A 14849-nucleotide genomic window follows, 5' to 3' on the forward strand; every position below is an offset into this window, starting at 1 on the left:
TAATTGAGATCAAGAATGGAAAAAAACTAGCACCTGTGTGATTTGTCCCACATGCCACTTTGACAATTGTTTTCCAAGATAGAGAAGCAATTGTCCAAGGATGTGGCTGGGGTACATACACCAATTTCACAGAGCTATCTTTGAAATTATACTGCAAGCAAATGCAAAATATGTGAAGCTTTCTGTTCTTTGTTGCACCTTTCGTGCAAACATTTACTAGGATAACACTAGGGGTGGCAAACGGGCCTAAACCCGCCGGGTCGGCCCGCGTAACCCACCAAAAAAGGTGGGCTGGGCTGGAAAATTGGGACCGCCAAATAGTAAAAACCCGCCTAACCCGCACCGCTTAAACCGCGGGCTTTGGCGGGTTTTGGTGGGGCGGGACGGGCTTCCCCGCCGGACTTAGAATTTTTTTAACAAGGGGTATTTTTACAATTTTTTTACCAAAACCCAACTTCCCCCAACCCAACTTACAAGAGAATGAAGATGAAAATTGAGTATTTTGGATTATATTTATTTTGTTTTAGAGACAATATTTATAATTATGTTTTGGATTATGTTTATTTTGCTTTAGGAACAATATTTATAATTATATTTTGGATGAAAACTTGGTTTATAATTATATTTATTAGATATTTATAATTACAAAGACTTTAATGTTTGTGAATATAAAAATTATAATTTGTTTATACTTTTAGAAATTATAATAGTTAAAAGTAAAAAATAGGAGAGATTTTTTATGACTTTATATATATTATTTAATAGTTAAAAGTAAAAAAAAAACGATTATTTGGCGGCTTAGCCCACCGGCCCGCCAGCCCGCCGTTAGGCGGGGCGGGCTAGGATTCTGGGACCGCCTCACTAGGCGGGGCGGGGCGGGGCGGGGGGGCCTTCCCCGCTTGCCACCCCTAGATAACACAATAAAACAGAGCAGAGCCACAACACGAACAATTAAAACACAATAAAAAATTACGCAGCAGCAACAACAAACTTTTCTGAAGATTAACAAGGATTATCAAAATTTCAAGCTTTGAGGACAATTTCAGTCTCGATTTTTTTCAGCACAGCACAGTACAACAGCAGTGATCAGAGCTAATCATTCAAAGCAAGAACACAGAACAATACAAAGAACAAAACAGGACTAAAATGAATCAACTAATCAGTAATCATTTAATCCAAAAAATAGATAATCATTCAATGATTCAAATTTCAATTAGTAGCACTAGCAGAATCCCTAAAAAAATCAATGTTGTGATCAGAACAAAGAACGAATATTCATTACGATGTCCAAATCCTCATATCAAGTCTTCTACCACTAGTAAACCCTTAACTCAAAAACACAATAAACAAAACTTTTGATTCTAAAAACTAATAAATCTCCAAAAAAAACTAGACCGATTTAAATACTCACTATTTTCAACAAAAACTAAGGCATATCAATCCTCAAATTCACATAAGTTCAATATTTTAGAAACAAGTTTACATTTTGGTACCTGTAATCATAAGAATGAGGAGACGGTGACAGAGGTACGGTGACTGTGACAGAGGCACGGTGAACACAGAGAGCGCGCTGGAAAAGAGGAGACGACGTCAAGCCCCTGCGACGGAGCCGAGCTTCCACAGGCAACGGGGCTGCGGGGTTGAGCTTCCACAGGCAATGGGCACTGGGCACTGGGCGGTGGCTCTTAGCCTCCTGCTGCTGTTGGCTGGGAGAGAGAAAGAAAATGGGGCTAGGGTTCCGTGGTATGCAGAGAGAGAGGGGGGCTGGGTTCCGTGGACTTGTGTGTGAGTGAGGGGAGGGTTTATATATATATATATATATATATATATATATTTTTTAAATTAAAAAACTGAAAAAAACCGTTTGGTTCAAACGGTTCACCAGTTAATCGCCGATTCAATCGGTTTTATACCAGTTTTTTATCGGTTTTTTACCAAACAGTTTTGTACTTCAATCGAACCGGCTAGATGACCGGTTCCTGGTTGAATCCACCGGTTCGGTTCAATTTTCAGAACAATGGCTTATACACACCTTTTTATTTGAAGTAATGCAAAGAGCGCTTATTCGTGCGTTTTTAATTTTGAAATTATTTAATTTTGAAATTATACGTTTTTTAAATTAATATAACTTGTTTTATTTTTTTAGTTACTAATTTTTTTGTTTTTAAATTTTCATTTTGATTTTAAAAAAAAATAATTAAAAAAAAATTATAAGATAGATAAAATTTTTTTAATAAACATGAAAAATCTTAATTCGTTATTTTTTGTTGATTGAGCTAAGACTCTAGTTATCAGAATCGAACCAGCAATTAACCCGATCAAATTACTGAATCACTGGGTTAGTGTGGTTCAACTGATAGGTTATTGGTCGAACTGTTTAACCCGGTAATAATTTAATAAATATATAAATTATAATAAAATAAAAATTTAAATATTAAAAGTAAAAATTAAATGATAATAACATTTTATATTATTTGAATTTGATTTAATTAAATTATATGTAAATTATGATATAATCGATACTTTTATATAATACATAAAATAATGAGCAAATATAATAAAAAATCTACTAGTGGCACATATAAAATAATATGGTATATATAAATTATAAGCATTATATCTATTGAAGATTCACTTGTCACAGTGAGATTGGGGCTTTTAGTCACTCTCAGGTTCAAGGATTGAACCTTAAAAAGCCACTTTTTGAATAGAATTCGAATAGATACTTTTACAGTGATCCACACCCCACTAGTCTACATGTGGAGTGTGCGGATCAAGGAGGAAGTGTGGGTCAACTGCCTAAATCGAGTCCGGTTCGCAACAAAATTGTCTGATTTCAACTTTTGACCGCCATTGATTGAGTTAATTGTAAGTCCGATCTTAATAATGAACCGAACCGGATAGGGCATCAATTCACTATTTTTTCAGTCGAACCGATCGGTCCGATCTGATTCGGTTCTGATAACTATGGCAAAGTCGTTTAGACTTGCATTTTTTACGAGTTTGATTTTAGAGTCAAATATCCATCTTTTACTCACTCTTAGGTTCAAGGATCGAACCTTAGAGATGCCACTTTTGAAGGGGATTCAAATAGATGCTTCTACAGTGATCCACACCTCACTGGTCTATGTGTGGAGCACACGAGTCAAGGAGGAAGTGCGGGTCATCAACTGCTTAAACTGAGTCTGGTTCGTGACAAAATCATCTGGTTTTTAACTATTTGACTGCTTTTGACCGAGTCAATTGCAGGTCTAGCCTTAATAATGAACCGAACCGAATAGGACATCAGTTCACTGATTTTCTGGTCGAACTGGCCGGCCGGTCCGGTTCTGATAACTATGGCTAAGTTGTTTAGACTTTGCATTTTTTTACGACTTTGATTTTAGAGTTAAATATCCATCTATTTAAGTCAAGTAAACAAGCTAGTCCGATAGATTTGGCTCATTTTGACAATCCTAATTAATTCAAGAGCCAGCTCAAATTAATATTTATTGAATGAATTTCAAAATGATTCTAATTAATAATAAAACTTGTACGATCATATAAAAATAAATTCTCATATATAATAATTTAATTATCTTATTTATTATATATTTTTCTAGTATATTTTAGGGTAAAATACTTAAATAGACCAAATGCATGCAAATATTACCAAAATTATCCAAACCAAGAAATGGTATATAAATCTCCTAAAGGCATTTTGTATACAAATCGAATTAGGATAATTAGATTTACAAATTTTAATAGTAAATCGAAGTAGACTAAATAGATTTACTAGATGAGCTTTAACTACACATAAATCGAGACAGGTAATATCGATTTACACATTCATATGTTTCCAAGTAAATCTAACCGGCCTAATTCGATTTATATAGGATGGAGAACTTTATATAAATCTAACTGTCCTGTTTCGATTTACATGCCATTAATTTATTAGGGTGATTTGTAATAATAATAATAATAATAATAATAATAATAATAATAATAATAATAATAATAATAATAATAATAATAATAATAATAATAATAATAATAATAATACGTATTCAAAATCACAAAAAATTATTTTTATAATATTTTTTAATAAAAAATAATAAATATTTAAAGAATAATTGAATACGTGTTCACATTGAAATAATATTGAATATTATATTAATATAATTTTGTTTTAATTATTTAAATATTAAATTTTATAATTTAACATTTTTATTCTACTTAAATTATCGTCATTAAGTTTTGGACAAAAATAAATATTTAAATATAAAGTTAAAATTAATATCAAAAACTAATAGTAAAGAGTACAACCAGCTAAAAAAAATACTTATAAATCTCATAAAAAGTTTTATACTTATTCGATGGAATTATTATTATTAAATACTATAGAGACTGCTGAATGGTAATATTTACTTCTACGTAAATATGAGATTAGGGTTAAAGATTCATTTGAATTTTACTATCTCAAATCTATATAAATAATTGAGTACATGTTCAAATAATTCAAACTCCAAATGTTTAATATATAAATAATTGAGTATATGTTAAAAAAAGTTGAGTACTAGTGCATTAATTTTAAATTTATTTATAAAATACATACTTGGTATTTATAATAATAATAATAATAATAATAATAATAATAATAATAATAATAATAATAATAATAAATTATTATTATTAGTTAATATTTAAGTAGAAGTAAACATCACCATCCAGCAGTCCTCTATAGTATTTAATAATAATAATAATAATAATAATAATAATAATAATAATTTTATTGGATAAGTATAAAATTTTTTATAAAATTTTTAAGTATTTTTTTAACTGGTTGTACTTTTTACTATTGATTTTTGGATATTAATTTCAATTTTATATTTAAATATTTATTTTTGTCCATAGCTTAATGATAATTTAAGTAGAATAAAAATGTTAAATTATAAAATTTAATATTTAAATAATGAAAACAAAACCATAATAATATAATATTCAATGTTATTTTAATGTGAGCACGTATTCAATTATTCTTTAAATATTTATTATTTTTTTTCAAAAAATATTATAGAAAATAATTTCTTGTGATGGTGAATATGTATTATTATTATTATTATTATTATTATTATTATTATTATTATTATTATTATTATTATTATTATTATTATTATTATTATTATTATTATTATGACAAATCACCCTAATAAATCAATGGCATGTGAACAAGCTATAACTCAAATGGCAGTTCATACTCATCTAATATTTATAAAAGCCCTGCGTCCTATATAAATCGAATTAGGCTGGTTAGATTTATTTGGAAACGTACCACTCATGCCCATGCATAAATTTGGCTAGCCTGATTCGATTTATGTTTAGTTAAAGCTCACCTAGTAAATCTATTTAGTCTAATTCGATTTACTACTAAAATTTGTAAATCTAATTACCCTAATTTGATTGGTATAAAAAACGTCTTTGGGAGATTCACGTATCATTTCTTGCTTTGGATGACATTAGTAATATTTGCATGCATTTGGTTTATTTAAGTATTTTACCCTATATTTTGTGATTGAAAATATCAACATTATGCTCTCATTTTCTAAAAATATTGAATTTTAAACTTCAATTCAAATTAACAGCAAACTTTCTATTAAAAATAACGACAAATTTATGATCTAATAGGGAAAAAAAATATTTTTTAAGAAAAAGCTTTTGATTTGAGTTGTTTGTAAAATTTTTGAGAATTGAGTTCTTGCTAGAATATTGTAAATTATTAGTTATTAAAAATTAGCTAGCTAATTATTAGTCACGACTTTGAGACTTTAATTATTGTCTCTTTTAAAATAACTTTAGATTAGTGACAAAATTATGACAAATTACATTAGCGTGCTTACAAATTTGCTTCAAACTTTTCATGAATTTTCTATGGATTTATATAGAGGTTAGTGATTAGTAGCAACATGAAATAAGGACAGAATAATGACTAACATTTTTCTGACAAATTAGTAGCAACATGAAATAAGCAAGAAAAGTCTATCAGTTATTAAACGGTCGCTAATTCCTCACTAAATAAGCTTTTGACGAGTGACTCAATTGCGACTAGTTACTTCTAAAATTTTCTCGATTAGCTTTGGATTTGTTATAATTTTGCGACTAATTTCCAACGAGGTTAGCGAGTAATTTGCTACAAAATAGGTGGGATATAGTTTTTGCTTTGTGAAAAGATTGCAGTTGTCAAGTCACTCGCTAAATTAAACTTGCGACAACTTAGCGACAAATGTATTTCGCCCGCTAATCAACGACTTGAAATTAGCGAACGAAGTGTGTCAGTTGTTAAACTGTCGCAAATTTCTCGCTACTTAGGTCATAGGCGCTCAATACCCGTATTTCCACTTTAGCGACTAATTAGCAAGGAACACTTTCCTAGCTGAATGATATATCCGTTGTGACGAGTTAGCGATGACTGTTTTCTATCGCTACCCTAATTTTGAATTTTACAATATTATGCGACAAATTAGCGAGAAACGAATTGCTCGCTAAAAATAAAAATTTTGGCGACAAATTAGCTAGGAATTTGTCCATCGTAGAATGCATTTCAAGTCTTTGTGATGGATTAGCTAGGGACATTGTTCCTCACTAATTAGCCTTTTCACACAAAGTTTATTTAGCGACAAACTAGTGTGAATTGTTTCTCGCTAATTGTATATCAAACACTTGCGATGGAATAGTGACAATAATATCCCTCACTACTTTACTTTTATGTGATTGAACCCCTAAGTGACTGATTTGCTAGAACATTATCACTCGCTAATTAATTTGTGAGAAATTAGCGAGGAAATTTTCCTTACTCTTTTTTTAGCTACAAAAGTCAATCTGCGAGAAACAAACTTACTCGCAAATCTCTCGTTAATCAGTCGTTTTTCTTAAGTTCATGTATTTTGTGATCGCTCATTAATTTTGTCGTTAGTGCGTCACTAATTCCTTGCAAGTTAATGACGGATTAGTGACAAAAAATATTTCTCGCAAAAATTCGTCGCTAATTTATCAAATTCTTGTAGTGGCACTTCTGTTTTCTTCCTGAGAGGCAGCAGATACTGTCATAGCTGATTTCTATCACTCTATTTTCGAAATCCAAAAGTACAGATTACTTTACAACCTTAGCATAACAATGAAAAAAACTCTAATAGCAGGACAGATAATACCCGCGCAACAGATATATTAGAATATATATGATTTTATTATGATGTCATACATATCGAACAAATTGTTTATAAAATTTGACTAATGACATTATTGTTCTTTTAAAACAATTTGCTGATTCTTCTTTATAAATTTATTTAAATAGGCCATTTCTAATAATGATAATATAATTAGTCTTTTTTATTAATTTGCTTTTGTTAATGATTATTCCTGATAATTTTACCATGTTTTAATAAGGCAAGAAGTTTTTCATCACTTTTTCGTAACGTATAGTTTTCAATATTATATATTTAATGTCTAATATATCATTTAGATTCTCATTATTTAATGAAACTCATTGAATTCAAGAGAGAGTACTATTTACGGTCATTTAGATAGGTTTATAAGTTATTTTTTTTAATTTATAAAAATATATAATATTAATAACGTCTGGTATAATTTTTAAAACTAAATTACAGTTTTTTAAAAAAATATTTTAGTACTTATAAAAAAGTTAAAAAAAATAACTTCTTTTATAATAAAAAGTTTTTTTTATCACTCTTATTTTAAAATAAACACTTTTAAAACTAAAAAATTAATTACAAAATAACTTATTTATAAGTTACTTTATTTTAATATAAATATTTATTATTTAAACTATTTTTTCAAAAAAAAAAACTTAATTAAACTATTTACTTAAACGGGCCTGCTACACATACAAGTATCCAAGCATCCAAGTTGGCCCAGCCCAAATCGAAGACACGCGCATAAGGAAGCATAACATGGCGCGTCAAAATCACGCGCTCAACACAAACGGTTACGTATGGCAGACTCTTCCACTTCCTCCACTTCTTCCACTTCTCAAAACGCTTCAAAACCAAGGAAACGCTCCCATTTTCGAGCAAAAATCAAAGTTCAAAATATACAAATCGTTGTTCGAAACCTCCATCAAAACAACATCAAACTCTCCGTGAAGAATCTGAAGAGAAAACGAAGCAAATACACTCAACGTAAGTTCATCAAGATTACTGTATATTTTAGTTTTCTTCTACGTCGTTCTTCTAGGGTTTACTGTGCTATTATTCTTGCTTCTTTGTCACACTGTTCTAAGTTCTACGTCATTCTTCTAAGTTCTACGTCGTTCTACATTCTTGTTCTAAGTTCTCTTGCTACTGTTGTTGATTTTTGGGGCTTTATTCCGTAGATTGGGGGTTGAATACTGTTTGAACTTGTAATGTGACTTGATATTGATGCATGTTTGAGTGATATCTCACTGATATATATGAATGTATCTGAATAATATCTATCTCACTGTTATCAATGGGTGTATCTGACTCTTACATATGGGTGTATCTTACTCTTATCAATGGGTGTATCTGACTCATATATGCGTGTATCTTACTGATATCTGAATTAATTTGATATTGAAGCATGTTTGAGTGATAACTGACTGATATATATGGATTTATATGAATAATATCAATGGGTGTATCTCCCTGTTAACAATGAGTGTATCGGATTCTTACATATGGGTGTATCTTACTGTTATTAGACCTTGTAATGTTGCTTGATATTGAAACATGTTTGACTGATATCTGACTGATATATATGAATGTATCTGAATAATTTCAATGGGTGTATCTCACTGTTATCAATGGGTGTATCTGATTCTTACATATGGGTGTATCTTACTATTACTAATGGGAGTATATTTGTGTGTATTTTTTGTTTCAGACAAAATGGCAGCAAGAAACCAAACGAAAGACCTTAAGTGTGCCACACATCTCCTGAGTGATAAGTTCAGAAACATGGCTGAGGAGAAGAAGGCAATTGTCAGGGATCTCGGATTTGGTGGGTTGATGCACGTCCCACCTCTAAGGGTGGATCACCAACTCTTAAGGGAACTGGCAAACAACTTCAAACTTGGAGAGAACAGACTGAAGACAGGATATGGTTCTTTCCAAATAACACCAAAGACAATAGGTGATGCGCTTGGCATCAATGCAACAGGTAACTAGCTCAAAATTATAGGTGTATATTAAGTTCATGCTTGGGTGTATTTAAGGTTGATGCTTGGGTGTTTTTGAACCGATTTTGATACTTTGTTGTTTTCTTTTTTGTAGGAAATCTGTTTCCTGAGAAAGTTGAGTATAAGCAACTTTATAAGCAACTTTCTGATGATGACAAAATAATTTATAGAAGATTCCAGGGTAAGACCCTCAAAAGTCTTACCGATGAAATGATGGAAATCGGCGTTGGCAGCGAAGAGGAATGCCTGATGTTCAAGAGGATATTCATCCTCTACATACAGATGGCGTTCCTTTTGCCAACGACGATAAACAAAATATCGCCCGTGCACCTCGCCCCATTTTTTAAGATGGACGGCATATCGGAGAGAAACTGGGGGGCGCATGTTTTGACCTTCTTGATCAAAGGCATCACAGACTACCAGGATAAGAAGAAGAAGGCAATTGATGGCTGCCTCTTTGCCCTCATGATAATATACTTTCATCTTTCTGAAAACAAAGGCAAGAAGAGGGCCGAAAGACCACCAAAGCCTTGGATTGCCAACTGGACTAAGGAGAAGTTGGTGGAAAGAATGACTGCAGAAAAAGAAGAAATTTTGGTAAGTAAACATAATATGTTGCTTGTATTTTATTTACCTGAATGCTGCTAGCTAAAATATCTCATGTTTCAGGGGATTGTGAAGATGGCGGAGACAAGAGCAAGAGAAAAAATGAAAGAAAAAGAAAAAAAAGAAAAAAAACAAGAAATCAAAAAAACAAAAAAAAGGAAGGCGAGTCCAACATCGTCTTCGGAGACAGAAACAGCTACTGACAGTGACACTTCTACCTCTGAGTCTGAGACTCAACAAGACTCGGAGGATTCAGCAAGAAAACACCCCATCAAAAAGGGGAAAAAGTAAGTACCATACTTGGGTGTAATTTCTTTTTCGAGTTGGGTGTATCTTGTTGATCACGTTGGGTGTATTTTTAGTATGTTCTAAATAATCACTGTTTGCCTTCCAGAATCGACTCCAGAAAAAGAAAGCAGAGGCAAGAGGAGCCAAATTCTGATTCAGAATCTGAATATGAACAAAGTGATGAGTAATGTCCTGAAATTATTACTCCTTTCTTTTGGCTTCATTATAAAGATTTCGTGTATTAACTGAAGTGTCTGTTATTAACTTATAGGAGTGAAGAATCATCACCTGCAGAGAAGGAGAAGGAGAAGAAAAAAACAAAAACAACACCAAAAAAGTAAGCACTTCTTTGCATAATATTCTGTGATAAAATTAATTTTTTATTTCTGATTGGTACTCTTTTTTTTCCACCCAGAACACAACCAAAAAAGAAAAAAGTTCTCGTGGAGGATTCACCTCCTAAAGAAGACCAATACTTTGACGGGTACAGTACCTCGTAAGCTATATTACCGTCTATCGTCGTAATTATTTTTGTTAACATCTTCTTTTATGAATGTAGTGAGACATATGAAATATCAAGTGACGAACTGGATGAATGGCTAGGGCAAAACGTTGATAAATCTGCTGCAGAGGGGTATGTCTTGATGGGCTGTCTATTTCATATTTTGTTGTGTTTTGTATGCTAATAATTGTTTCTTGTTTCGCAGGGAGAACCAACCTGACCTGCGATCGACAGAAGGTCGCTATGTGTCGTCTGAAACGTAAGAAGCTTTATTATTTAATAAAATCTTGTTATCATGAATTGGGTGTGTCTTGTGGTACCATTTGGGTGTATTGAGTGGATCAAGTTGGGTGTATGTTGTCTAATAAGTTGGAATATTAACTTTGTTGTGTTGCTTGGATCAAATCTGTCTTAGAATACCGGCTGTGAACTTGGGAACTGATGCTCCTTCCTCTCAAGGAAACACAGAACAGAGTAGTGTAAACCAGCCGTCACAGAGCATGTAATTTCTCTTTCAAATAACCGTTACTTTTGTTCTTCTATTACCCTTCTACTTCTAATTCTGTATATATTTTTTTTTAGAAAAAAAAGCCCTTTATTATTTTATTCAAGAAAAAAAAGGCAGGAAAAAAAAGCAAAAACTGCAAGTATGTAAGTTCTCAAAAAAACAAAGCCTGTCTTCTTTTTGAATTGTTCGGGTGTATTTCTTGAATTTCTTTGGGTGTATTTTAGGTTGAGTCCGTCTGATTCGAATATGATGGTTGTGAGGGAACAGACACCGTCCGAAGCGCTTGCAATGTGAGTTTTACAATAATATTCACCCTTATAACCTTATTATTTTCAAAGGCGTTGTTAACCTTTCATTTTTCTTCTTGTTTAGAGTCCCAATTCAGGTTTTTGTGCCGGCATCCCAAACAACCACTGAGACAGATTTTGAACCAACCCCTATGCTACAGATTGAAGGGACTACAGAAACGTAAGAAATAGTATTGAGTGTATATTTGTTTGGAGTTTGGGTGTATATTAGCTAACAGTTTGGGTGTATATTGTTCCTGATTAGTTTCTTTTACGCCGTGATTAATTTTTTGTAACTGTGCAGCACTCCTGAAACCCCCAAACAACTTCAAGAGACCACACCCACGGTTCCCCCAGCTCCAACTAAAGTGTAAGTTCATCAGACTAAAATCAATCTTTGCTTATCATCTGTATATTCTTATTCTTATTCTTATACATGATGACGCAGTCATCCAGACGCAGAAGACGCTGCTGCCCTGTTGATGATGGCACGGACAGCTTCCTATGTTCCGAAAACAGATCCAGGGGTGCCATCATTCAGCCTTGGATTGACTGATTCAAGCCAGGAGGGGGCGTCAACGCAGGAGACAGAAAGGGAAAAATCTCCAGAAGCTGCGAATTTGATAGAACAATTGGACAGTTTGGTCCAAAGAATAGCAAGCAGCGCGACGAAGGAAAAAAACACAAGTCCACAAATTCAGAGGGAGACTGGGGGAGAAAGTTCTGCAAAGTTTGAAACTCCTCGGGGATTATATCAGATTACGGATGATATGAAACAAAAGTGCTACATCTGGGGGACGAGACTGAAGGAAGATGCAGATGGCAATACTAACGAGTATGAGGAGATGTGCACTCTGATTGGCCAAGGAGAATACATTTTGATGAGAATGCACCTTGCTTCCCTCCAGGCAAAAAGTGATATAGAATCTCAGGTAATATTAGAATAAGATTCATGTTTTTACACCAAAGTCAATTACAATGCTTATTAATGTAAAATTGATTTCGGCATATATTTCTAGATTGTATCTGCCATCTGCCTCATCCTCAACAACAAAAATGAAAAGAGATTTCAAGAACAAATATACTGTCTCCCCCCCGATATTGTGGTAAGTCTTACTTCTACGAACTTCGGGTGTATTTTCTGTATTGATTTGGGTGTATTTGTCACGTTCCATTGGGTGTAAGTTTAGTATTTCATTTCTCGTTTCCCATTCTTGCAGTGCATGGCACTTTCGGATCACCCAAATGGGGAATTCGTATCACCAAAAACGGAAAAAGAATTCAGGGTGGAAGCCTACCCGAGTTTCATTCCCTTCATAGATAGAAAAAAATTGACTTCGCACCCATATGTAAGTTTTCGTTTCCTAAATTTGTTAGTACGCTTATTTACTTATTTGCAAAATAAAATAACACACTGTTCCATGTGTGGCAATCCTTCAGATTTTTGCCCCTGTCTGCTACGCTGGGCATTGGTGGTTATGGCTGATAAATACAAGAAAGCGTAAATGTCAAATACTTGACCCGCTACACAAAATAGCTCCCACTGATGAGAGAAAGGCCATTAATAAATTCACTGTAAGTTGCCTCTGTCTTCTTTACTTTAATAGATAGGTCTATTTCGTTAGTTGTGATGGGTGTATATTGTCCATTCAGTTGGATGTATCTTGTCCATTCATTCGGGTGTATTACTGATTTGTTTTCGTATTTAAGGGATACGTATTTTCAAGATTGATAACATATGCCGGCGGGAAACCTCTTCAGAAAGGGGAGAGGGAGAAGGAAATTAAATCACCATATGTTAAAATATCAGGCCAAAAAACAAGGTATAAATTTGTGAGTCTGATCATTAAACTTTTGTAAATGAGATTTGTAATTTATTTTCTTCGTTTTCAGCTATGACTGCGCTGTGTACGTTATGAAGTGGATGGAGATAATTGAGCCGAAAAACATCAAAAAGGGGAAGTATCAATGGGATAATTGGCCACAGGTAACTGTCTTTAGAACCATATAACTCTGTATTACTTTACTGAATTAATATTGCTGTTTAAACAGAATATACTTTTTTATTGTAGGAGGAGGTGGACCACTATAGAGTGGAGTACGCATCCCGGATACTATTCAGTGAGATGAATACACAGAGAGATCAGGCAATTAGAGAGAGTAGTGCTATAAGGCTGTCGAAGCCATCCTCTATATTATTAAGTCCGTTTTGTCAGATTAATTCTGCTGATATAGAAACTGGGTAATCCAACTGCTTGGTAGTTTGTAAATTGAACAAATGATGTAAATATTTGCCATTTATCTACAACTTCTATTCCATGTATATTTTTTCCCATAGTTAAACTATCTGTGCTGGTAAACTGTCTGTGATGTATTCAAAAGCTGTATTACAGGTGGTAAAATATGAAGGAAAAAAAAACACAAATTATAAACTGCTACACCCAACGCAAGTCTAATAATACACCCAAGGTTGTATTAAATATACACCCAAACTGTCTGCGCTGTATTCAAAATGTATGAATTACATGTACTAAAATATGAAGAAAAACATCAAATCAAATATAAACCCATAACCTGAGAATTTTTACAGCTTTTGTTTTATATATATCTATATATGTGTCTATATCTAAATTGTGAATTAACGAAAATACACCCAAAATAACAGTGCTTTTACACCCATATTCTGTAAAACTATACACCCAACGAGTTATCCCCTGCTGCTGGTACCCTGAACTGATAACTCATAACGTGTCCTTGATATTCGCTGCAATTTGAATGCGCCGCTGATGCAGCATAAAACAGGTTTATCTGAAATATAACACACACACATTACCTAAACTATTAACGAGAAAAATAAACTCAATCGCCACAAATTTAAAGAACATTACTTTTACCTCGCTTAAAACTTTCGTCTTCTTCTTCTTTGTGGCATTTGCGATCTGTTTCTCCAGCTTTGAACCTAGCCTGTTTTTTGGACGTCCTCTTGTTCGAATCCTTGGCGGGCTTTGAAGCTCGTTAACGGATTCCAAGTTGGCGTCTTCGTGGGATAAAGAAGATGTCCCCTTCCTTTTGGCTTTTAATGCTTCCATCTCGGCCATGACGTTATCGTACGCGCGGTGCAGAATTGCAGTCAGCTCCTCCGATTCGGAGGCAAATTCGCATATATTTTGCGAACGAAAAACCAATTGGTCGAACCTCTTGCTTCTTGGCTCCATTAGTGGCTCGTCGTGGCTGCTCTTGATGTGTGTGTGTCGCCTCTTTACCTTCTTGCTCCATCGTTCCAGTATGTATCTCGGTGACACTTGGCTTACTTGTTCGAAGCTTAACACGCTTAGTGCGTGACGGCACAGTATCCCTCTCGACTCGAATAATAAGCAATGGCATTTTACCTCGGCTGCAACCGAGTTGTAAGTAACCACGAACTTGTTGAATATTGAGCTGGAAACTTGTTCTCCGACTTCGTATACT

The 14849-nt window shown here is 33.3% G+C and overlaps 1 protein-coding gene across 1 annotated transcript; it reads left to right on the plus strand.

The window, feature by feature from the left end:
• The first annotated feature begins 7872 nt into the window (after window positions 1-7872).
• Window positions 7873-13627, plus strand: LOC110269203 (uncharacterized). The gene is made up of 20 exons (XM_088486403.1): window positions 7873-8171; window positions 8896-9171; window positions 9285-9787; window positions 9860-10083; window positions 10191-10268; window positions 10356-10421; window positions 10500-10568; window positions 10644-10718; window positions 10792-10845; window positions 11002-11088; window positions 11319-11384; window positions 11467-11562; window positions 11686-11751; window positions 11830-12313; window positions 12401-12487; window positions 12602-12730; window positions 12822-12956; window positions 13092-13204; window positions 13275-13368; window positions 13454-13627. The coding sequence occupies exons 1-20, from the start codon at window positions 7985-7987 to the stop codon at window positions 13625-13627; spliced, it is 3063 nt and encodes a 1020-aa protein (XP_088342529.1). The 5' UTR covers window positions 7873-7984.
• Window positions 13628-14849: the final 1222 nt, after the last annotated feature.

Source organism: Arachis ipaensis, chromosome B5 (genome assembly GCF_059453495.1).
Source record: "Arachis ipaensis isolate K30076 ecotype BB chromosome B5, ASM5945349v1, whole genome shotgun sequence".
Taxonomy (NCBI): domain Eukaryota; kingdom Viridiplantae; phylum Streptophyta; class Magnoliopsida; order Fabales; family Fabaceae; genus Arachis; species Arachis ipaensis.